Source organism: Carassius carassius, chromosome 5 (genome assembly GCF_963082965.1).
Source record: "Carassius carassius chromosome 5, fCarCar2.1, whole genome shotgun sequence".
NCBI classification, from domain to species: Eukaryota; Metazoa; Chordata; class Actinopteri; order Cypriniformes; family Cyprinidae; genus Carassius; species Carassius carassius.
The window spans coordinates 32,757,907-32,782,325 of NC_081759.1; the positions used below are offsets into that span (position 1 = coordinate 32,757,907).

General features: G+C 37.5%; 1 protein-coding gene across 3 annotated transcripts; it reads left to right on the plus strand.

The window, feature by feature from the left end:
- The first annotated feature begins 181 nt into the window (after positions 1-181).
- Positions 182-17,787, plus strand: snx19a (sorting nexin 19a). 3 transcript variants are annotated; one of them, XM_059550770.1, is made up of 12 exons: positions 182-452; positions 742-2,288; positions 2,441-2,579; positions 3,174-3,274; positions 3,380-3,496; positions 3,607-3,695; positions 3,782-3,869; positions 4,294-4,438; positions 4,722-4,845; positions 16,692-16,876; positions 17,064-17,151; positions 17,263-17,787. In XM_059550770.1, the coding sequence occupies exons 2-12, from the start codon at positions 780-782 to the stop codon at positions 17,390-17,392; spliced, it is 2,715 nt and encodes a 904-aa protein (XP_059406753.1). In that variant the 5' UTR covers positions 182-452; positions 742-779; the 3' UTR covers positions 17,393-17,787. The 3 variants fall into 3 exon arrangements, 2 of the variants coding, with proteins under 2 accessions (XP_059406753.1, XP_059406752.1); XM_059550769.1 differs by having other exon boundaries at positions 182-415; XR_009433889.1 differs by lacking the exon at positions 17,263-17,787 and having other exon boundaries at positions 182-415; positions 16,700-16,876.
- The last annotated feature ends 6,632 nt before the right edge of the window (positions 17,788-24,419 follow it).

Sequence of the window (24,419 nt, forward strand, 5' to 3'; positions counted from 1 at the left end):
GTTTTAATTGATTGCCATTTATCACCTATAGAACAGGGGGGAAAAGCATGGTTTGTTTTTGGCCTTGGAACTTCAGAAAGGACTATTGTTGTTGAACTTCACAGCGGCTGCAGTAGAGGGCGTTGTTCAGTCGGGGTTTAAAACGAATCAAATCTTGTCTGTTGTGGACAGTTTGTTAGATCATAATCTGATTAGAGTTAAATAGATTAGACAGACTACAAACGTCGAGAGAAACGACACGAGATGCAAACACCATTTAAATGATAATATTGGTATACTGACCATCTCATAGACAGCTTTTAGGGCTCGTCTATCTCACGATGTGAAGTGAAGAATATCGTTTTAGTCATGGATGGTGTAATGCTCGTCAGGAACTGTGACTTCTCATTTGCTCACTTACTACCTCACTGAAACAGTAAGTTTTCTTTCAAAACAAATTTTCTTTTCTATTGGTGATTATATCAGACTTAAATATGATAATACTGTAGTTCATGGCAAAACAAGGAATTTAAATTATTCAATATTAGGCTATTTAATTATTTTGAATGATTATATTTAATACAGATTACGATCTGCCACATGAGATATGCAATAAAGAGATTAAAACAAAACATAAATGATAACCTGATCTTGCCTGTCCTTCGTGTTGAAATTTTAACATTTTGAATCTTATTTTGTAATACATTTTACGTGCTCCCATGTTACATTTAATTGAATTATTATAATTGATTTATTCGACAGTCCACCCCTTTCCAATTTAAGATCTCAGATGTGACAAAATGCCTGGTGCTGTCAGTCCAAATCCTTGGAGTTTCTCTGAGTTACTGGGGCAGAGGAGCATTCTTGGAGTTGTAGTTTTGATTGCATGGTTAGTCCTGTTCCATTTTCTGGTGAATGTGCTGGGTGGATGGCTGGGATCTCGTGTCGCTTTGGATGCCAACAGCCTCCTTCATTTGGAGCACTTTCTGCCGCTGCGTCAGTCCCCTGAAGTTCACACTACCTCAGAGAGTGAACAAAGACTGGATTGGGAGATTCAGAGTGCTGTTGACAAGGCTGTGCGGGACTTTGTGTCATCCTGGTACTGCAGTTCTGTTTCTAAAGGAGGGAATGAGTTTGAATGGGAGGTGAGGGATGCCATGCTGGAGGCGGCCGCTGAACTGAAGAGGAGGGCGAAGCAGGTGGACCGGAAAGCGCTGGCACAGAGGGTTCTAGAGCTTTGCGGATGCCATCTGCAGAGCTTTAGCCAAGCCAAGGAACTCCAACGCACACTGCAAGAAGAATCTGACCAAACCTTTTCAAGCTCACAAAAACTATGGAGATTGTACAGTAGAGCTGATTTGCCTCACCCAGCCCTGACTGGCCCAGCTAACCAGCTCTGCTACACCAGAGCACTGGTAGATCTCCTCATGCACGTCCTTATTCCCAAATCTCACTTGGAAACAAGAACAGGCCAGTACATGGTGGGAGAGCTCATCACCTGCAATGTTGTTCTGCCCCTCGTGGCAAGAATATCCAATCCAGATTGGTTAAACCAGGCCATTGTAGATGTGTTCACTCAATCTACTGACAAAGAAGCACCAAGCCCACAGCAAACACCTCCAGAAGATGAAGAAGAATCTGTTGGCAGCTTCTGGGATTGTGACTGCCCAGTTACTGTCAACTGTCCTGAAACCTCCAGCATGCAGACAGCTTGGTCTGAATCCACAGCCCCACTTCATGATTCATCTGAAACAAGTTTCCAGAGTCAGTGGTCCTCTGATGAAAATGTACAAGGGACGAGAAGTTCCACCATTCTTTTTCCAGAAAGAATGACCCAAAGTACAGCCGAACTGCTCAGATCTCCTTACCGCACCAGCCGCCTCTATAGACACAGTGACTACGACCTGGATTCCCCCTCTTCAGATGAGAGAAAGATATCTAGTGAGTCTTTGAAACGAACAGACTCAGATGATGAGAACTTTTGCGACTGCATGTCTCCTTCAGACTGTTGTGGCTGGGTTTGTCTGGAGGAAGACACGTTGGGTCTTTTGGGGAAGTGTTTCAGGCAAAATGTGTTCATTTCAGAGCCTCCATCACAGGAGAGTACAGTGGAAGAGTGTCCAGTCCAACCCCTGACTTGCACACCGAACTCAATCCCCAGAAGCCTTGGTCTGGACTCATTAGTTTTCGGTAACTTGGGAAATCTTGAGGGACTGGTAACTATTCAGAACTTGCAAATCACTGGGACCAGCACAGCCAAAGAGCAAAGAAGCAACAGCACTAATCCTTATACTCTTTACACTATAAAGGTAAGATTCTCAGAAACGTAAGAAATTACAGGAAGACTTTTCCTTTATTGTATTTAATCAGTGCATTACATGAAAAGGAATTTTCGGGGGCATTTTCTTTACCCGTTTTAATAATTCATTATTGATTCATTGTGTTTTGTGTGTGTTCGTAGTATGAAACTGCTGGAGATTCAGTGAGTTCAAAGACTGATCAGCCTGTTGTATATCATATGGTGAACCGGCGCTACAGTGAATTCCTCAATCTGCAGACCCGTTTGGAGGAAAGGCTGGATCTCAGGAAGGTGATCAAAAGTAAGACATTTTTAAATAACAATAACATAAGCTATTGAGTCACATAATATTAAACATTTATATATAATATAATGCATTTTATATTGGTCTATATAGTTTTAGACCTAGTTAGTATATGTTGTCAGAATTGCATAGTAAAAAGTAATATACACTTCCTTTCAAACCTTTGGGGTCATTAATATTTTTTTGCTGTTGTTTTGAAATTACTTTTCATTAAAGAATCCTGTAAGAAATTGAATGTAAAATGGTTTCCACAAATATATTAAGCAGCACAGCTGTTATTAACTTAAGAATTATTTCCTAAAAATTGTTTCCTCAGCATATGAGAATCATGATTTCTGAAAGATCATGTGACTCTGAAGTAATTGCTGCTTTGCCATCACATGAACGAATTACATTGTAATATATTCAAATATAAAAATATATTTGAAGAGTTCAGATGCAAAAGTCTTTAAGTGCCATTTGAAATTTTGTTCTAAAATGAGCAATTTTATCAGGCTCCTCAGTAATTTCACTTTAATGGTAATTGATAGTTTATTTTCTTTCCCATTAAAGTAAAATAAACTGAAAATAAAATTTGTGCTCACATTTAAGATGTCAAAGGTCCAAGGAAACTCTTCCCAGACCTTCCCTTCAGCAACCTAGACACAGACAAAGTGGAAGCCAGAAGAAGCCAACTGGAATCATTCCTCAGGGTAAGAGATTTTCTTTTACTGATAAAACTTTGGGCAGATGAATTGTGACTTTTATGAAAAACCTTAGACTTATTCTCTCTCAAACTTCCTTTTCCACTCCTGCAGAAACTGTGCACCATCCCAGAGGCAGCTAACAGCGAGGAGGTGCGTGAATTTCTTGCCCTCAACACTGATGCCACAGCAGCTTTCCAGAAAAAGCCGTCAAGTTCACGCATAGACAAGGTCGCTCTATCATGGGACATGACATACTGTACTTTTATTGAGACTTTTTAGTGTGAAATTTCTGTATGTTTTTCCCATTTGTCTGTACGACATGTTTCCCATATAAACAGATGGTGGAGAACATAGTGGACACTCTGAAGACTGCATTTCCGCGCTCAGAACCCCAGAGCCCCACAGATGAAGGAGACCCACAAAGAAAGTTAGAATATATGCAACTTAGATGACATAAGTCAAGACAGTATTTCTATTGTTTTTAATTTCATAAACTGTCCTTTCATGTTTCAGACCCCGTCTGAGATTCTCCAGTAAAATAGCTATTAATGTTCCAAGCCTGCAACCTAAAGTGATGTACTCTTTCAGTGAACGCTGCTCAGTGAGTCTTTCATATCATTCAAAAGCAACATAAATAGGAATTTGCAATCTTCCAATGCAAGCTGAACATGAACAGATTTAATTAATAAAATATTGATGCATTGTTTAGAGAATGACAGGGTTTTTACTTATTGCTCAAAATATCAAACATGTGTGATGTCCACCCATTGAGGCTACAAAGAAATTAGAGCTTGTGTTCATCATTACACTTTGTGCTTTTCTGTGAAACCTGTCAACTTTGAAAGGACAAGGCCACTTGCTCTGACTTTCTGCTGTGAAGCAGCTGAGGCAAGACAATAGTGTCATTATTCAGCTCCAGTCATTGAAGTACTATTGAAGCCTGATTAAGTACTCCCAGTATAACTGGCTCTTATTGGATTCTCTGTGTTAATGGCAAACCCATCTCTTTTCATCTCTTTCTGTAGGTTCTTCAAGGTTTCTCCCTGTCAGATCTGGAGGGGTTTGTGGAGGAACAGGAGAAGCAGGTGGACGGGGGTGTCAAGAGTCAGTATGCAGGAGGAAGACCCTTGAGAGAACAGAGATCTCTAGAAAAAAGAGGAAGAGGAGCAGGTACTGTAGATCAACTAAGAACTTTAAAAGCTAGAGCTTGAAACTCTTTTTTTAAATACTCAAATGCACATTGGAATTGTGCCGGATAAAGTGACAAGGAACTTGTTTTACACTCGATCATACTAGAGAGGGCAGTATAGTGTTGATGAACTACAACCTGTTATAGTTGTAATTATTTTATATGAAATCAAAGCATTTATCTGATACAGTCTAACCCAAACTGATACAATCTATACAGCCGAATTTTGATGTTTCAAACTGCTGTGTGTTTGTGATGGTGCAGACACTACCCTGGCAGATATCGCGCTGAATATCTTGTGTTTGCTGATGAAGGGCCAGTGGAGCTGGCTGTGTACAGAAAACATCCAGAAAACCATCAGACTCCTCTTTGGCACTTTTATTGAAAGGTGAGGTACAGTCCTCATAGTCCTCTCTGTGTGTAAATGCACTGATCAAACTAATCAATACTAATTAATGGCCTGTAATCACTTTGCTTGCCATGTTGTTCAGATTTAAAGGGGCAGTCTATCCTGTCATCATTTCCCCATGTTGTTCCAATGGTTTTGGGTTCATTGTACATGAACTGTTTGGTTACAAACATTCTTTAAAATAGCTTCTGTTATATTCTGTTATATAAGTAGGACATTTTGTGCATTAAAATGCATTAGAGTTTTTACATGGCTCAAAGCAAAATCAAGACATTGAATGTTGTAATGTTATAAACCTGACATTATCCCATCATGCTTGCTTTAGAGACAAGTCTGTTTAAGTGACATTGTGGTGACCTAGTATGAAATGAATGATCCTTCTTTCAAGGATATAATCCCTTTTCAAGCTGAAATTTATTTCACAAGACCCTTGCTGAACCATTCTATGAGAAAAAAAAAGAACAACAGCAGGTTCATGTTAAAATTCTGTTTAATATTATGCTAATCAGCATGTAATTATGTTCAAAAAGGAACACTTGTTTTGGGTGAGGCTGGTCATTAATGGTTGTCCATTCATTCCTCTTCACAAGTCTACATCAGACTTTAAAGGAAAATAATATTTTAGATGCACGGAAAGCAGAGCTTCTCGTGCATGTGCTGCGTTCCACCCAATTAGAAGTAAATGAGCGGCGAAGTGCAGGAAGGTGATTGGACCACAGCAGGGCTGGCTGATAATCGGCCAGTGAGCTATTCAACAGGATTGCATCTGGTTCAAGAGGCTTGCGTCATTTGTGTGGGCCAGACATATGTAAGCTGTCATAAGCAGTTAGAGAAGTGACGGTGAAAAAATAGCAGCATGTTGTGAAAAGACCTCACAGGCCGTTGTCCCAGGTTTGCTGTTTGGTCCCAAGATTATTGAGTCCTTTAGTTTAATGATTGTTATTTATTGTGGGTAATGCAACAATCTCAGCCCTCTACAAGCTGTCTCATGTACGGTAACAGATTGTTATCTGGTCTACACAAGTAAAAAAAAAAAAAAAAGTACACAGGTGGTTATGTTTGATAAATGGGCGTTAACTTTAAAATAGTCTTTTTGTACTCAGTTGCCTAGAGAGAATAGGCAAGTACATTTCCTGAGACTGTAACGCTGCCAGCTGGTAATCTGTATTATCTGATCACCTGTTGAACTTGATGGTGTTTCTTACTCCAAAAGGAAGAATCATAACAATGCATGTGGGTGTGTTCACACTTCCTGTGAGCTCATGTCTTCCTCACGAGGATTACAGCATTTTTACAGCATGTGCTGTCGATTCCCCAGAGTACCTCACTCCTCATGCCAGTGTTAATATTTGTTGCACGCACAGTGAAATAATCCTCCATCAGTGCTTTCAGCAGGCCTGTGTTTTCCAACACAACTTCAGCTACAATAGATCAAAATGATGTTTTATTTGTTTCTCTGAGTGGTCAGAGAAAGCTTGTTTATTGGTTTGACAAGTACAGAATCAAAATATAGACGTACTGCTGATTTATTTTTTATTTTATTTTTATCTTTAACATCTTTCACAAGATTTATTTTTTGGTGTTTAATGATACTATAAATGTTAACATCATGAAGTCAATACATTATGCATGCACAACAAAAAAACTATAACTTTCAAAAATGAGTGTACAATTATCCAAATCTGACAATGCAAGAAAACCACATTTACACAAGTTCGTGAAATTGTTAGGTTACGCTTTACTTGATGCCCTTATGTATAATACATTGTAAAGGTATTCATAATATATACTCTGATGAGTTAGATATATTTTCATAAATAGTTGTAAACAAAGTTAAAAGGAATTATACTATCTTTAGATTCCTTGTTACATCTGAAATTGGTTTAAATGCATTATAATTTTGAAAGGTGTAACAATGAATAGATAAGTATTATAATGTATTACAAATATTCATGAGATCATACAGTGGATTATAAGGTGCAGTACAGGCATTGATAATTCTCAGTACATTAATAATCCATTTTAAGGCTTCAAGTAAAGTGTTTTTTGTCATCAAAATTTTCTCATGCAAATACCTTCTGCTGTTTGGTTTTTGCTACAGATCAAAAGCGAACTATATTCATTATGTATAAATGACCTAAGACATGCATGTGAACACACTCCATTACTTTGTCCTTTTATATGATTAAATACAAGTAGTGGGTTCAGCTCCTAGAAATTGCATGATCTGAGAAAAATGTATATCTCATTGAATGCAATATTTGAATAAAAGTGCCCAGCGAATGCATAAATAGAAATGCAGTAATCTCAAACAGAAGCAGAAAAACACACACACACAAAAAAGAATGCAGATTAGCTAGCCAATCCTTGGTTTTGTAAGCTAATATATGCTCAGATTTGAGTGCTTCATTAAATAAGTAGACCATGTGTCTGCAATTCTCCTTGAGATCTTGTCTGGTCACTTTGAGCATGTGTTTCTCGCATTGCCATATTTAGGTTTGGGATAAAGTTAGAGTTTTGGCCTCGCCCTTATTAAAACGCGATACACATAAGCCAAACTTGTTTTTCTGGAAGGTTATATTAGGATGGGTCTTATGTCTGTTAAGTGATGTGACAGTTGATGCTGCCCTTGTCTGTATGACATCACCAGAACAGGACAGGTGTTAATTAGTGTGGCCAAAATCAGCATCTTATGTCAGCTGAATCTAAAGCTATTTTTTTACGCATGACATCATCTTAGCTATTCCATGTGCAATTACTCTGGCATGTTTTTCCCATGTGATTTGGGGTCAGTACAACAAATGGTACTAAGTATAATTAGGATTGCTGCAGTTTTAGAGAAACACTTCCTATGAAAGAGGTTCACAGAATGTTCTGGTGCTGGATTTGGGGTGAGAGGTAGTTGAAGTGTTGATGCAGAGGTCAGTTGCTCAGATTGCTTGACTTGGCCATTGAGTTCTGTTTTTTTTGTGTGTGTATAGGAACACCTGCACACTATAATGTATTGACAGGATTTGAATATTAAGAGATGCAGTCTCCTGAATTCTGTTTTTGTGTAATTCATGACTCGAACTACTCAAACTGGTAGCTTTTCTTTTTGAACTATTCATTAAAAGGACTAGCCCTTCTCCATATAAAGATACTTCTTGCCATTTTTTGCAATACATCATCTTTTTATTGCATCACATTCAGTATCCATCAAATTCATGTTCAGGTAAAATGTGATTTCTTTTGCTATAGTGCTGAAGATTGACAGGGAAGTGCTCTTTGAAACTCTGAATATATAACAATGTTGCATTTGTTTCTGAAAAAATGCAATTCCTTAGAGCTCCAGGGCATTCTTTCACTTTAATTTACCCCAATATAAAATTATTATAAGCAGCAATCATTTAAATATTTTATTAATTTTTTTTTTTTTTAGAACTTATGTTCTTTCCATAACACATAAAATGTCCATATTTATTAGTTATAAAAAAATGTACTAGGTGACCCATCTTACTCATGTCTTCAAAAACTCCTGACTCCATCTGGTAAACATTTGACTGTCAAGTACAAACTTCAGCACAGCATGTCATTGGGACCTGGAGTTCCGGAAATTTCTAATAATATGGAAACAGGCAACACATTTTCAAGCCTCACTGACCTTCCCTCTCCATCCTGTCTCCTTGAAAGCCAAGACAGAGTTGGCCAGACATATGGTAATGCTCGCCTTTTCTCTAACAGTCATTTTAGGAGCTTTGCCGTGATGGATTTTGACTTAAAAAGTGTGACTGGGATTATAGACTGAGGTCCTCTTTAGTCTCATCTTTATGTCAGCATCTTGGCCTTGTAAAATAGCCATAGCTGTTTTATATCTCCAGACTTATCGCCAGCTCACAGGCGCTTCAGGACAGTCTGTTCATGTGCCTGCTTCACATAGTATATCATGTGAGAAGACCAATTTCACCATTTGCCAGTAATGTGTTTGTTTAGTTTGGCTAACCATTTTCAAACTGTTAGCGAGTGTGTCTTATCTGTCTGGTTTCAAACTGAATCATTGCTCCCTCAACAGCTATTCGTTCAAGTGGATCAACTTGCACAGAATAATCATGAAAGCTTTCTGTTGGCTGTTCCAGAACTGGGGAGTTTCTCTGGTGCTTAGCTGGACAGTAATCTTGGAATATCTTATGGCTCTCTGTGGTTCAAAGCATGTACTGTATTGACATCACTGGGGATGGAACATCTTCAAACAGGGTTATTTTGTAATGGTTTTGGTTCATTTGCTTCCTTCTATGTGCTGTGTGTGTGGTGTGCCTTGGATTCAGCACACACTCTCCATGTTTTGCACATGTACTGTAGCAGAGTGCTGATACACAAAAAAGACACTGGTCATAGTCTCTGACTTGCTGGAATGGTAGATTAATACAGGTACATACATGCTAATTAAAATGTAATAATTTGAACCACTTCTTTCTTACAATTGACTGTGAGCTTGCATTCAGCCAGCCTGCTGCCATCTAATCAACAACTGATTCTTGCCCTACATTTTCTTCCTTTTTTATTCATATCTTTGTCACAATACGGAAGACAAGATTTGTTTCTGAAATCAGAATGTTTCAAAGTTTTTCATATATGACTTTACATCTCCCAGTAAGGCTCTGTATGTGACAGCTGGGCTTCATATCTTGCAATTGTGGATTTTTATCACCAGCCTAGTGGTTTTGGCCAGTGCACAACCCCAAAAAGGTAAAGGCTTGTACTTCCAGTTGAAATTCTATGTTTTGTAGTGCAGTTTACTGGCCTACAAACAAATGCCCACACAGGACACATTTGAACTTGCAAACCAGCATTAATGCCCTAGACGAATAAACTGCTCCAGTCTTTTGTCAGCGGGGTGCTGCTGTCCGAGAATAAAATGTCCCATTGGAAATGCAAACCAAACGTGGGCCGGGAATGTTCTTGCTGTGTCCACTGACATTACTATGAAGTCACTGGGTTAGGATGCGTTGGCCTTTTTGATTTCAGTGCTGACTAGATCCTGTTTCGTCCAGTCGCTGGATTTGGAGATGCCCATTAAATGTGGTGGCATAAACACCACAGTGGGTTGTATATTTCTGCAGCAGACCTCATGTCACCATTAGAGCATCTTGGCTGAATACTGTTTGGTCCTCATGGTCTGTGTGTGTGGAAATCATCTGCTCTGATGTTTTCATTCTGTTTTCATGTTGCATTATGCCAATTAATTAAATCTAATTCCGAGAACTCCATTGTGTGTGTGTCTAGTAGTATAAATCATCGATTCATTTGTTAAGAGAAGATCTGACTGTATTTGGGGTTCCTGAGAGCTTGTGTTGTACTGAAATTGATGTTCCTCTCTAAACAATTTGCATTAAAAAAAAAACAAGATTTCTTCACTTAATAGTATTAGACCACTGTTGGCTGACCTTTCTTAGCTGACACTTTCCAGATTTGCTGGAAATAATTTTTAACAGATGTGGATGACTTACTGCATGAACTCACTTACACAGTAACTGTAATTCCCAGGTCAAATGAGCAGGTCCTGGTAGATTCACACGTTCCCAAGAAAATGAAGATCATTCTGTGATCTGATGCTGATCATTCTGCAAAGGTATAAATGTCAAAAATACATTCACTTAAACCCTACTCCAAAAAAAAAAATACCTAGATAGTCCTCAGCCTAGTGTTGTGAATTTTTCTGCTGTATTTTTTATCAAATATGTCAGGAGACATCAAACAGCAGAAACATGGACATTCATATGCACTCATAACGTGGTTGACCATCAGCATATTGCTTTAGTTTGTGCCACAAGGGGGCAGAACACACCATTAAGGTCTACGTCTTAACATGAGTGCTTATATAGTTGATGTCTTTGGTACAGACTACTACTTTCTTTCTTCCCAAAATAAATAATAACTTAGCATAGAGTTTGCCATTTTCAGACAGCTGTCTTTTTATTTTTGCCAGACTTTTGCCTTTTTGTTAGGTGATCTGAAAAATCGGCTGATTGAGTGTGACAGGTAGCCAAATCAAATTAGATCTGTGGCTTTGTCAGCTGTCTTTACTCTTCAGTCAGTGGAGAAGTAAAAACATTGCACAGGATATTACAAAATACACCTGAATAATGTGACATTTGTTTCATTTATGCTATTGTCGTTTGCACAAGTGTGTGATCTGGTATTGTTTGCTGACTGTACTGATTGTATTTATTTTATTTCAGTAGAACTGTTTTTTTTTAATCTAAATTAATCTTGTGATGGCAAAGCTGAATTTTTAGCAGCCATTATTCCTTACTCCAGTTCTCAGTGTCACATGACCCTTCAGAAATCAGTGTTCTTATATATTGATGTGCTGCTCAAGAAATACTTTTTATATGTTTTGTGCTGCTTAGAATCTTGTGGAAACTGTAATATATTTGGCCTTGAACTGAATGAGATAAACTTCAGTAAGGTTGCTGAAGTGTGTGCAGTGCTTTTAAAGTGATTGGTTGGGACAGAGCTTCTCTTTTGAACCTGTGTGTTTTTGTTTTCTCTTTTCCTTTTTCCCTTTCTCATTCTGTCTGTTTCTTGTACGCACGCACACATACACTTGGACACAGAGATTGTTAGATAAAAACCTTTCTTTCAAGGAGTCAGATTTGATTATTTTTCTATGTATACTTGTACTTGTTGTATAACCCGATGCTTTTATGGTTTTCGTGGTATCTGAACTAATGCCTCGCCATATTTTCTTTTATGTCTTGGCAGAAGACTGTGTGATGAGAATCAAAATCAATAAAACATAGCTTTTTAAGTGAGATGAGGTTAAAGAATGCAATGTGGATAAAGTACACAATGTGGGAATGAGAGAAAGTCATGCATAATGTCATATTTTGCAACTTGTGTGGAAGAACAGTACTTTTTCATTGTGAAAGAAGTGATCATTTGGAGCTGTTAGATGTGCAGATGTTATGTCACATCTCAAAATTTGTTATTCAATATGATTCGGTGCAGAAACACTGTCAGTCAGGTATTAGAAGAAATTCTGAAATGTCCACAAACATTTATAACATTTTTATACATAAACAGCTGGTTTCTGTAATTGTCTCCTAGTTTAAATTCTGGTTAGCAAAAACTTTCACGGCTTCATTGTCTTGTGTGTGTGTGTCTATATATATATATATATATATATATATATATATATATTAGTGGTGGGCCGTTATCGGCGTTAACGTGCTTGCGTTAACGTGAGACTCTTATCGGGCGATAAAAAAAAATATCGCCGTTAATCTATTCTCAAAGTTGGGTTGGGAGCTGGGTCTATACTAAGCAAGCTATGATGACTTTCACCTTGATATTTTATATAACCGACTGGCTGAGGCCAGCCTAAAAAGATGCTCAGGACAGTTGACGGGCCACTGCTGCGCATCGTAATGAAATCTTATCTCTTTCACGTGTTTTTAAGCCTTACCGCTTGTCGATTGAAACATTAAAGCATCCAAACACAAGACGCGTAAAAGCTGAACAGAGTAGCTGGTTACTCGCGCGCTGTGTTCGGTGCGCACGAGAGAGATCGAGAGCCGCGTATCACGGACAGCGACACTGAACCGAGCTCTCTTCTGCGAAGTTCTCCTCGAAGTCCCTCCTGCACCTGAACGAACAAAACGCAGTGTTCAGGCTCATGCAGAGAAAGGCGTCTCAAAACACTTGAACATTGAATTTGCTTATTTTTGCTCTTGTGCCGACAATTACATACAAAATGTGTCAAAATATCCACCTTGGAAATTATTCTCGAAAAAACTGTCAGTTGTTTCTTAAGTGAAAGTAAACAGTTGAGGAAAAAAATGGGATGTGTATTATATTGGATGCATTCATCTTCTCTTAAAGTGACCGCGCCTAATTTAGCTACTGGCTGCTGTAATGTTAATCCAAGAAAATGAAAATCACGGACTGCTCTTGACTGAATTACTTTGTAGTTTTAACAGTCAAACCAAAATTTATTCAGACACCAGATATATTTTTATATATATATATATATATATATATCAAAACTGTAATAATGTGAGAAATGTTGAGGTGTCTGAATAAATGTAAGTTTGATTGTATATTAAATTTTTACATTGAAGACTATCCAGTGCTATTTTACATTTAATTATTTGGTTTCTGTACCTTGACACCTACAAAGTTGAAAAAAACTTAAAACATCAACATACAAAACAAACATACAAATTAAACAATTTCAAACAGGGCCCACTGGTACAACCTTAACGGGACTCCGCTGACCCCAGCTACGGCCCTGCTCACGCCTGTTTCACACATACTCCGTCTGCAGTGCGTATGCGTTGCATATTTTTTTACGCAGTATGTGTGAAACAGGCGTAAGGTTGTTTGCACCTTGTGCAATGTGGAATTAGTTTACAGCTTTTTCAAGCACTTTGTGATGCATTTTGGAAACCAGAGATGAGCCTCTTTTGTAATGCACCACCTAGCTTGATAAACCCCTTCTCAAAGACTTACTGTTTGTCAATTTTATTTGGGTAACACACATATTCTGAATGCCTTCAGCAGAATTCGAATGAGCCATTTTAATCTAGATTAATTTCAAGATCACAGTGAGATTAATCTAGATAAAAAAAATTAATCTATGCCCACCACTAATATATATACTGTATATATATAATTAGGGATTCAATGTATCACAAATCTTGGATCACATTACGGTTTTTGTCCCGCGGATCAGATCATTTTTCGGATCAGCAAGAAAAGAAAAACATTTAAATTTAACTTGCTTTCCATTTATTACTTAAAGTGAAGTACTTCTTTGATTGCACAGTTACTAATAAGTTTAAAAATGATTAAAGAGACAAGAGAACAGCCAGTAAAATTGCTGCACACATAGAGAACAGCCTGCGAGTAACCAATAGTGATGGGTCATTCTTGAACTCATTTTTGACTAAAAATGTATCTTGCTGCTGCATTCTGGATTAATTGTAAAGGTTTGATAGAAATGGCTGGAAGACCTGCCAAGAGTGCATTGCGATAGTCCAGCCTGGAAAAGAACAAGAGCTTGACCAAGGAGTTGTGAAGCATGTTCCGAAAGAAAGGGCCTGATCTTCTTGATTTTAAATAAAGCAAATCTGCAGGACTGGGCAGTTTTAGCAATGTGGCCTGAGAAAGTCAGCTGATCATCAATCATAACTCCAAGGTTTCTGGTTGTTTTCAAAGGAGTTATGGTTGATGTGCCTAATTGTATTGTGAAATTGTGGTGAAATGATAGGTTTGATGGAACCAGAAGCAGTTCTGTCTTGGCAAGGTTGAGTTGAAGGTGATGGTCCTTCATCTAGCAATAAATGTCTGTTAGACAAGCTGCGATGTGTCAGGATGGATACATCCTGATATATATATTATACAGTACACACACATATATATATATATATATGTATATATATGTGTGTGTGTGTGTGTGTATATATACATACACTCACCCACCACTTTATTAGGTACATCCATTCAATTGCTTGGTAACACAAATTGCTAATCAGCCAATCACATGGCAGCAACTCAGTGCACGAAAAGTTATCACGAAAAGTGCGACAGCTGCAAACCACGTCGTTATTGCGCTGTTCGAGTTATGCATATTTATGGAGTCAAATGTATTTTTTGTTTTGTTTATCACACTAATTAGATCATGAAGTGAAGTGATTTGTTGATCTTGTTTTCCCTTTAATACATGCCTTCCGCAATATATTTTTCAATCACTTTCAAAAAGTGTTAGGGACAGTCACCCTCAAATTACGCCTATGCATGGATCCATCCTGCCTTCTCTCAGTGGTTCAGGCTGGTGGTGGTGGTGTAATGGTGTGGGGATATTTTCTTGGGACCCCTTACCAACTGAGCATCGTTTAAACACCACAGCCTATCTGAGTATTGTTTCTGAACATGTCCATCCCTTTATGACTACAATGTACCCATCTTCTGATGGCAGGATAATGCACCATGTCACAAAGCTCAAATCATCTTAGACTGGTTTCTTGAACATGACAATGAGTTCACTTTACTCAAATGGCCTCCACAGTCACCAGATCTCAATCCAATAGAGCATCTTTGAGATGTGGTGGAACAGGAGATTCGCATCATGGATGTGCAGCCAACAAATCTGTAGCAACTGCATGATGCTATCATGTCAATATGGACCAAAATCTCTGAGGAATGTTTCTAACATCTTGTTGAATCTATGCCACAAAGAATTAAGGCAGTTCTGAAGGTAAAAGGGGGTCCAATCCGGTACTAGCAAGGTATACCTAATAAAGTGGCCAGTGAGTGTGTGAGTGTGTGTGTGTATTCACAGTCATGTCTTATTCATAGTTATCCTTAATTTTATAGCTTACCATAATGCAATAAAATGTAGGCCTACACATACGAAGTAACAATATGACAAGGGAAGAAAATGTTATTTGTTTCCTCATATTTTACTGGAAGGATTTTGTGGTCTTTACATTGATTACCTATTTCCACCGTGCAGCATGCCTGTTTGTTTAGTCTGTGTCTATGCATGCACAAGTGTGTGTTTGACTGAAGAGACGAGGATACGAGGATGTGGTAGTTTCCACAAAAAAGTATTTTGAGTAATGTATCAATTGTATTTAGTTCAGAATTACAGTTTCCTACACTATGTTTGTGTGCGTATGTTTGTCTTAGTGTTCCTTTGTGAATGTTTGTGTGTAGTGTAAACACATCATTCTAGCCTCTATTTCTGGAGAGGAGGCATGCAACCCTGGAGACCGGTTTAGCTCCCCACTGTCAATCACTCAGATGACATGCAAAGAGCTCAAGGGACACGTGCACCACATGGCAGAGGAATGGAAAAATAATGTTCGGCCAGCTGTTAGTAGAACATTGGCCCCCCTGACCTAATGCTTTCTAAGGCTCATGCACTTGTGGAGTTTATTTTATTTCCTTTGCCTGATTTTCAAGTGTGCAGATCTGTTTTAGTTGTGAGGCTTGATGAGCATAATATTAGCCTTGAGATTTCAAAGAAAGTAACAGAGGGATAAAGACAGAGGTAATGACAGGGCCCCGCTGGAGTGACAATTAATAGGTTATAATCCAGAGCAGTTGACATTCGAGACACATGTATCACATTTTCAGACAGGAGGAGTGTAGGTGCTGAAGTCTTTGTAAAGACTTTGACTTAAACTGCATATGTGATTTCATAACAGATTTTACATAAGATTTTTTTTTTTAGTCATGGCCACACGGCTGTCAATTGAAACAGATTTCCTTATCAGATTGCGATTTACAAGCTCTAATTTTGGTTCAATGTTTTGATTTGATTCCCATACATTTTGGTATTCAGTTATTATGTCAATTTTGAGAATTTCACTCTTTACTAATGCTTATTCATTAAAAAGAACCAGCTTATGAGAGTAATTTCTTTCATGGCTATACTGTCATGCTATATTATTTTGATTCACTGCTTCTGGAATCAGGTTACTCTGGTCATGCTTAATGTTTTTAATTCTCTAAAAAGAAGCGGCTTATAAGAGTCACTTGATTTGGGAATCGGGGTACACTGGTCATGCTGTATGTTTTTCATTCACTTAAAATAACTGGCTCACAAGAGTTTTTTTGTTGTTGGGAATCAGGCTACACTGGTCACACTGTATGTTTTTGATCATAAGAGTCATTTAAAGTTGAGTGAGTTAAACTTTTACATAATTTTATACACGAATCACTTGAAACTACTAATGCTTCCTTAGAATGTTACTGTATGCTTCATCAATAAGTTTTTTTGAAAACTCAAAATCCTAAGGTCTCTTCTCTCTCTCTTTTTTTTTTGACTCCTTGAGGTGGTTAGACATAGGTATAGCCCACCTAACCAGCGCCCCATGCTGGGTGATCTACCTGCGTGTTCTCCAGGATGCAGTGTGGCCCGGGGGTGATCTGCCTGTGGTGCCTAGGACAGAGAGGAGCCCAGAGCAGAGAGAGAAGATGAGACTCCAGTGCCTGCAATGCCTCATGCGGCTGTTCCCAGGTCAGTTCACACAGAAACATTACAGCTGCTTGAATGGAAGATCTTCAGAATGAATGAGCTTGATTGACTTCATTCCAATTTAGACATATTTGACAGTCACATTGTACCTACCATTTAACTGGTACTTCAAGAGCTTTCATTGCAACCACTGACATACAATTGTTGTTTGTGTTTTTGTGAATTGTAGAGTTAATTACAGACATACTTGGCACTGAGAAATGCAGGCTGGTGTGGGAGCATGTGCTAGAATCTCTACAGGACCCCAGTATTAACAGGTTATATATTCTAAATCCATAAAATAATCTTCAATGATCTCTTGTTGCTATACTGTATAAATTACTGTATTGACAATTAACACTTGTGTTGCTTTGTATGGGGCCATTCAGGCACTTGGTTTACTGTGTTTTTGACCTGCTGCTGGAGTTCCTTGTTCCAGAATTTTCTGAGGAGACGTTCCAGAAGTCTTTACTTCAGAGTCTCCCTGGGGATGAAGAGAGAACACTATCATCCGCCTAAAGACACTATGTTTCTTTTCTTCCCTCTTTCAAAACTAGTGCAGTGGTTTTGAGATGAGGATATTTGGATCTGTTTTTATCAGAATAGCTTATCAGTTTGGCTGGCTTTGTAGACAGCTGTTCTTGTCTCTCAGTTTCTTTCTGACTTTCTAAGTCGCTGTCTCTTTCAAATGGGTTTAGAGAAGAAGTTCAAAATAAGGTTTAAGGCACCATTTTGAACTTTAAATTACCCACAATGTGTAGTCTTCAAATACTGAATATTTTCTATTCAGACTAACTTGCAAGTGAACTTCATTTCACATCAAAGTCCTTGGAGACCACTCAGATAAGCTCTTGAATGTATTGATGGTACATTCATAAAGTATGCACTTAATATGCAACTTATTCAGGACTATTGTCTAACTGTACAAGTATTGTCAAATTGTACAAGTTATTTTCTATCATCAGCTGAACAATGGGTATGTTGTCAGGATAATCAATTGAATGCACTGTATTAATATCTCTCACAGCCTCGATTTTATTACTGTCAAAAATGAAATACAATGCTACCCTGACTAAGGTCAATGTAAATAGGATAAAGGAAAGTAATATTCAGTTTCAATTTGGATTTTTTTTTTTTTACATTTTAAATGCATAAAGAAATGTATTTATTTAAAATGGTAAGAAAAACTAAACGCACCTCCTAATTTCTTTTTTTTTTATCTTGTATTCTTTCTCTGAGCCTTATTCTTTGTCCAAACCTCATGCTCCAGTTGAATCTTTATAGATCATACAATTTTTATTCATATTTAGCAGATACACATCAGCACACATTTTCAAATATTTCCTGTCTGAGAAACCACAGACGGCTCAAATTCTTCATGGACATTAGCATTTGTCAAATAAAAGACTTATCATTGCTGGGAATAGACCTATTTTTAATTGTTTAATTTGTAGTCTCTGCTCTGTGTGGTTCTAGACAAAACATTAAGAGGGATCAGTGAAAATCCCTTCTTGGCAATCTGGTTGTTTAGGTATTTTTTTCCTAACTGTGACTCTTTGAAGTGAACAAAAAGTCTAAAAGTCTTAGTATTGAAAGTATTCACTTGCATGGAATAATAATTAAGCATTTTTGGTATACGTTGCCATTCAAAAGTTTGAGAAAGGCCATTTTATTTGTGTGTTTGATAATTTGTTATTTTAAGAAATGAATACCTTTATTCAGCAAGGGCACATTAAACTGATCAATTGACAGTAAATACTTATAAATTAACTTTATATTAATCCAAGAATCGTGAAAAAAAATTAATCGCAGGTCACAGAATATATTAAACTCCATAAACATTTTTTACATTGATAATGGTAAGAAATGTTTCTTGAGCACCTAATCATTAAAGGGATACTCCAACCCAAAATGAACATTTTGTCATTAATCACTTTCCCCCATGTCGTTCCAAACCCATAAAAGCTTTGTTCGTCTTTGGAACACAATTTAAGATATTTTGGATGAAAACAGGGAGACTTATGACTGCCCCATAGACTGCCAAGTAAATTACACTGTCAAGGTACAGAAAAGTATGAAAGACATCATCAGAATATCCAGCCTATCTGCCATCAGTAGTTCAACTGTAACGTTACTGAGAATACTGTTTGTAAGCAAAGAAAACAAAAATATTTTTGTTTTTGTTTTCTTCGCTTAAAAAACAGTATTCTAGTCATTTCATAACGTTATGGTTGAACCACTGATGGCAGATTGACTGTTCTGACTTTGCTTTTCATACTTTTATGGACTCTGACAGTGTACTTTTCTTGGCAGTCTATAGGGGACAGTCACAAGCTTCCTGGTTTTCATCCAAAATATCTTACATTTTGTTCCAAAGACGAACAAAGCTTTTACGGGTTTGGAACGACATGGGGGTAAGTGATTAATGACGAAGTGTTCATTTTGTGGTGGAGTGTCCCTTTAAATTGAAATTATTTCTGAATGATTGTGTGAAGACATGTGTAAAACTTCAGCTTTGCAATGACAGAATGACAAAAGAGTTTTTTACTGTTTTTGATCAAATACATACAACCTTGATGAGAATAAGAGACTTCTTTCAGAAACATTTGAAAATATCTTAACGATCCAAAACTTTTGAACAGTAATTTATGCCTTATAGTAAGTTTTATGTATAAAGATTTCAGGAATGTTTCATTCGTTATCTTTGAACTCCATCACCATAAAGATTATAGTGCAGTCATGTCTTTAACTTAATCTGAGAGTGAACAGAGCCCAGCAAGACTGTCAATAGAGGAACACAAGTGAGTCCAGGATTAGACTTAATCTGGTTTCTGTAACAGTGAAGTCCCTACCTGTAAAATGGCCAGACTGCTATTTCCACGTCACCTGGCCTTGCAAGTCTAGCTTTAGAGTTGGAAAGTGTTGTTTTAAACATCTGTGACCAAGGCCAGCTTATTAAGGAAGCCAGTGAAGCTGAATTAGATACAATTTCTTGTTATTTTCATTCTTGCATGCATAGCCATCGGATGTCTGGGGGCTATAATAAAATCCACGTGTTATTATTTGGAGGTTTGTTAAACACACATCAACACTTTCTAGAAGCACTTTGTGTACTTGTCTTAGACGCTGGTTTTGAAACCTAGCTGGAATTGTGTATTAGATGTACGAGTGTGATGACTGCATGATAGCAACAGGTGTACAGAGACTTGAGATTCAAACACCAGATGTAATGGTTTCAACACTCTTTTTTTTTGTTTTTTTTTTACAAATAGCCAGAACTAAACCGTGGACAACACAAGAATTCAAACAGCTGTCTGGAAAATAAATTATTTATATGTGTTTCTTGTATTTGCTCATATTTGTGAATAAACGCATCCTACTGAGCTATGGGGACTGAAAAAAATACATTAAATATACATCAATATAATGTACAATGACATTTCATACATATATTTTCATGGTTTATTCTTGTGTCTCAGCATATAAGAAAATAGGCTACACATTTATCAATTTAAAGTAGCTGCACAACAAATATACATTTTCTTATATTGTTAATGCTTGTGGACCTACATTTATCTTTTTGACAGGTTATTACCAAAATAATGTTTGCAATGTGTGAGGGGCATTTACCAGAGCAGGTTGTTAAGATGAACTTACATCATTCTAATAAAGGGCCAAGAAAAAAAAGTGATTGCAAGGAACAATAATGGAGCTACCAGTTATGTAAAGAAGAGTTCACTGACAGAGGCTTCATTGAGAAAGTGGCAAGACTGTGGGTGAAGGAACGTAGCAAAAGCAATCATGATGTGGTCACTGAATTTCCATTTTCAATGTTTAAAGAAAAATTAAGGTTTGATGAACATTGACTCATCTTCAGGCCAACCAAGATGTAGGTGACTTATTTTCTTCATTGGAACAAATTTGGAGAAGTTAAGCATCACATCATTTGCTCACCAATGGATCTTTTTCAGGGAATGGGTGCCGACAAAATGATAGATCAAAGAGCTAATAAAAAACATCACAATAATATACGAGTAATCCATACAACTCCAGCCCAACATTTAATGTCTTGTAAAGTGATGAGCTGTGTTTCTAAGATACAAATAATAATGTGTTCAATAATGAATGTGTTTATAACAAACATTGCAGCTTTTTGCATCATTGATGGACTAAAGTCATGTGGAATTCTTATGGATTATTGTGAAATTTTTATCAGTTGTTTGGATGTGATGGCACCCATTCACTGTAGAGGATCAATCAATTCTGATGAATAAACAATCCATGATCCCTTAATTTATCACAATTATAGTTCTTCATTTGTCGTAATTTATAATAATTTGATTAAATGGATAAGTCCTTCAATTTCATGCCTGAATATTAAAAATACTTTTAAATGAATAGTATTTTGTTGTGGCATTGACCTAAGACTCATAAGCATATTGTTACCTTGAGCCAAGACACGTAAACCCAAGTTGTTCCATGGGGACCATCCCTGTAGTAGGCTAAGTGTGCTGTTATTTGCTTTGGTTAATAAAACATCTGCAAAAAATTTACTCTGACCTGAACTGAAAACTGCAAAATTTTATGGACTCATCTTAACCACATCTCTGCAGCAGTCATTATGTCTAGTGATTTCACAGTCCTGCATGTCAGAAAGTATTTAGAGAATCAGACCACTCGTAATCAAAATGATGAAGCAGAGAGCTTTGTGGCAAAAGCGAGAAGATGGGATGTTTCAATCTCCTTACCATAATATCAAAATTTCCCAGATTCTGTAGATGGATGTAGCAGAAGCTGAAGTGTTTGTCATTTATGATGACAACTGTAATTGAAAACAGTGTCAGTTTTACTGCCCATCAGTGCAAGGTCAGTGACTTCAGCTGCTCAGTTATGGCAGCAATAATAATGTGAACGTTTCATTATGTTTTTATGGCAGATTGAATGGTGAATTTAGCATGCTAACTGTGTAAAAGCTCAGGTAAAGATGTGAGCAGGATATGCCATGAAGGTCTGAGAGGTGTGTAAAAAGATTCATAATGGTGTAAATCAGTAATATGTTCTTTATTTGAAGTAGGGGTCTCCAAAGTCTTTGTTAAAGATGATAAATTAATCTGTCTTTATCTTTTTCCATTCTGGCTTCAGTTCAGTTTCTCTCTGGTAACATAGATTGACATGTTTACTCGCTTAATGCGCATCTGTTTATGAAATAGGCCTCATTTGCGTCTGCAAATTTTGTGTTGTTCCTTTGCTGTCTTACGTTGAGTTGTCTGTTTACTATGAGAAAATGTTTGTCTTGTTTGCTGGCTTTGGAAACCTGAACTGACAGATGATGTTCATGGTTTTGACTCTGAACCTTTGACCAGGATAAGCCAATTCAGTCCTGAAAATCTAAAAATCTTTAACAGACACTTACATGCAGTTGTTTTGAGCGATATGAAATATGAGAGATAGGAAAGCTACACAGTGTAGCCTACTAAGATTGTTTCCAAACTTCAGTATGGTTAATTTTCCCAAAAGCTCAGATTTGCCATAATCAAGATCAGATCGGAGCAAATATACGACCCTTAATCTTATTAAATGACAGAGGACTGTGGGTTTTCAAGATGATGGCTGTTAATAACAGCCAATAAAAGAATTGCGCACTGATCCAAAAAGGGCGAAAATCTATCCAGTGTGCAATTACCCATTGTCGTCATGATTCGAGAGAAACGGAATGGAGGATTATGTAAAATGCAGGTGGTAGCAGCCGCAAGGCTTGACCTTTGCCTGGGCCTTACGTAAGGGCATGGTATGTTTTTTTAATCACTGTCAGATGAAAAGACAATCTGAGGTATTTCACTTATGTGCACGGTTTATTGACATACAGAAAAAAATTATTGAACAATTTGTTGTAACCCACTCTTGACCAAAATTTAATTATTAAAACTTTTAAAAACTAAAAAAAAAAAAGAATTACAAAATTTTTCATTATTTCAGTATTAGAAACAACTAATTTTCTCTATGGAATAGGCCTATACAAAAAAAAAAAAAAAAAAAAAAAAAAAAAAAGCCTGAAAGTAGCCTAGTTCCTAAAGTAGTCGTAGTCTTAAAATACGATCGCAATAGCCGGCCCGTCACGTCTTTTTAGCCAATCGAAAGCTTTTGAGGAGCATTGACAAATTTGAGCGTTCACAAAGCTGCAGGTAACGTTAATCCATCCATATATGGCAAGCCGGATGTTAAGAAAGCGCTAGAAGAACTTCAAGCGGTTTTTATGAGTTTGGAGGGTGCAACATTTTATACAGCAATTCAAACAACATCATTAACGGCAGGTAAACATCTTAAGGGGACAATAAGACCGAGGAAAATGGAGAAACCAAAAATGGAACGACATAAGATACTTAGAGAATCTGCTGAGAGTTTCCACGTGCTTCAAATCAAATGCTTGCTTTGCTGCTGTACCTGACAGTTAAATAGGTGTGAAAAGCATGATATACTGTACTGTGGTCAAGACTGAAGTAAATTCTATAATGACCAACGGCAACTTTAATAACCTTCAAACCACTATCTGTTTTGTCATTTTCATTGGCTTTATCTATATAACAGTGGTGCAAACAAAGGCACTGAGATGTTATAGCCCGTCTTTAACCATTCCCTACAGTCAGCTAGCCTATACTTAATTAACCATATGAACGTTTACAACTACTATAGGTATCCTGAAATGTTGGCTTACACAATATTTTATTTTAGATTGCACATATTATGCACTGTTGAGTTATAGCATGCATTAGACATTGATTTTATTTTACTCTTATTTTCTAAAGGAAAGAAAGGGACATGACGTGTGGCCAAGCATTGTGTCCCATACTTGGAATTTGTGCTCTGCATTTAATCCATCCAAGTGCACACATACAGCAGTGAGTAATGAACAAACACACACATACTGTGAGCAGTGGACAGCCATTTTTGCTGTGGTGCCTGGGGAGCAGTTGGGGGTTTGGTGTCTTGCTTAAGGGTCTCACCTTGTGGTATTGAAGGTGGAAGAGAGTGCTGGTATTTTCCCCACCAACAATTCCCACCGGATCTGAAACTCAAACCCACAACCTTCAGGTTACAAGTCTGATTCTCTAACCACTGTCCTTTAACGGCCCCTTGGCCTTTTGCCACTTTAAATTATACAGGAAAAAGTGTGGAGAAGCCAGTAAATGACAGGACGAGAAAAGTGTTTCAGTGCCTGGTTGTATGCCAGTGGCATTTTCTTTAGTATGCAATTCTCATTTTCTTCTTTTGTCTATTCAGTTAAATAAATGAGGTCTTTTCATTAAAGATGAGTGAACCCACAACCACCCATAGCTACCCTTCAGAACCGGTCATCAGAAATGAACCCACATGCCAGGCTGACAAGTGAGGACTGGCGTGTGAGAAAAGGCCTTTGTACTTGAGTTGTCATGGACACTTGTCTTATCAGACCGAAACTGAGAATTAATTGTGTTTAGCCCAGCAGGCAATAATGACCGTAAAGAATGAGGAAATAACCTCATAAAGGGTGACCACACAGACTCTTTTC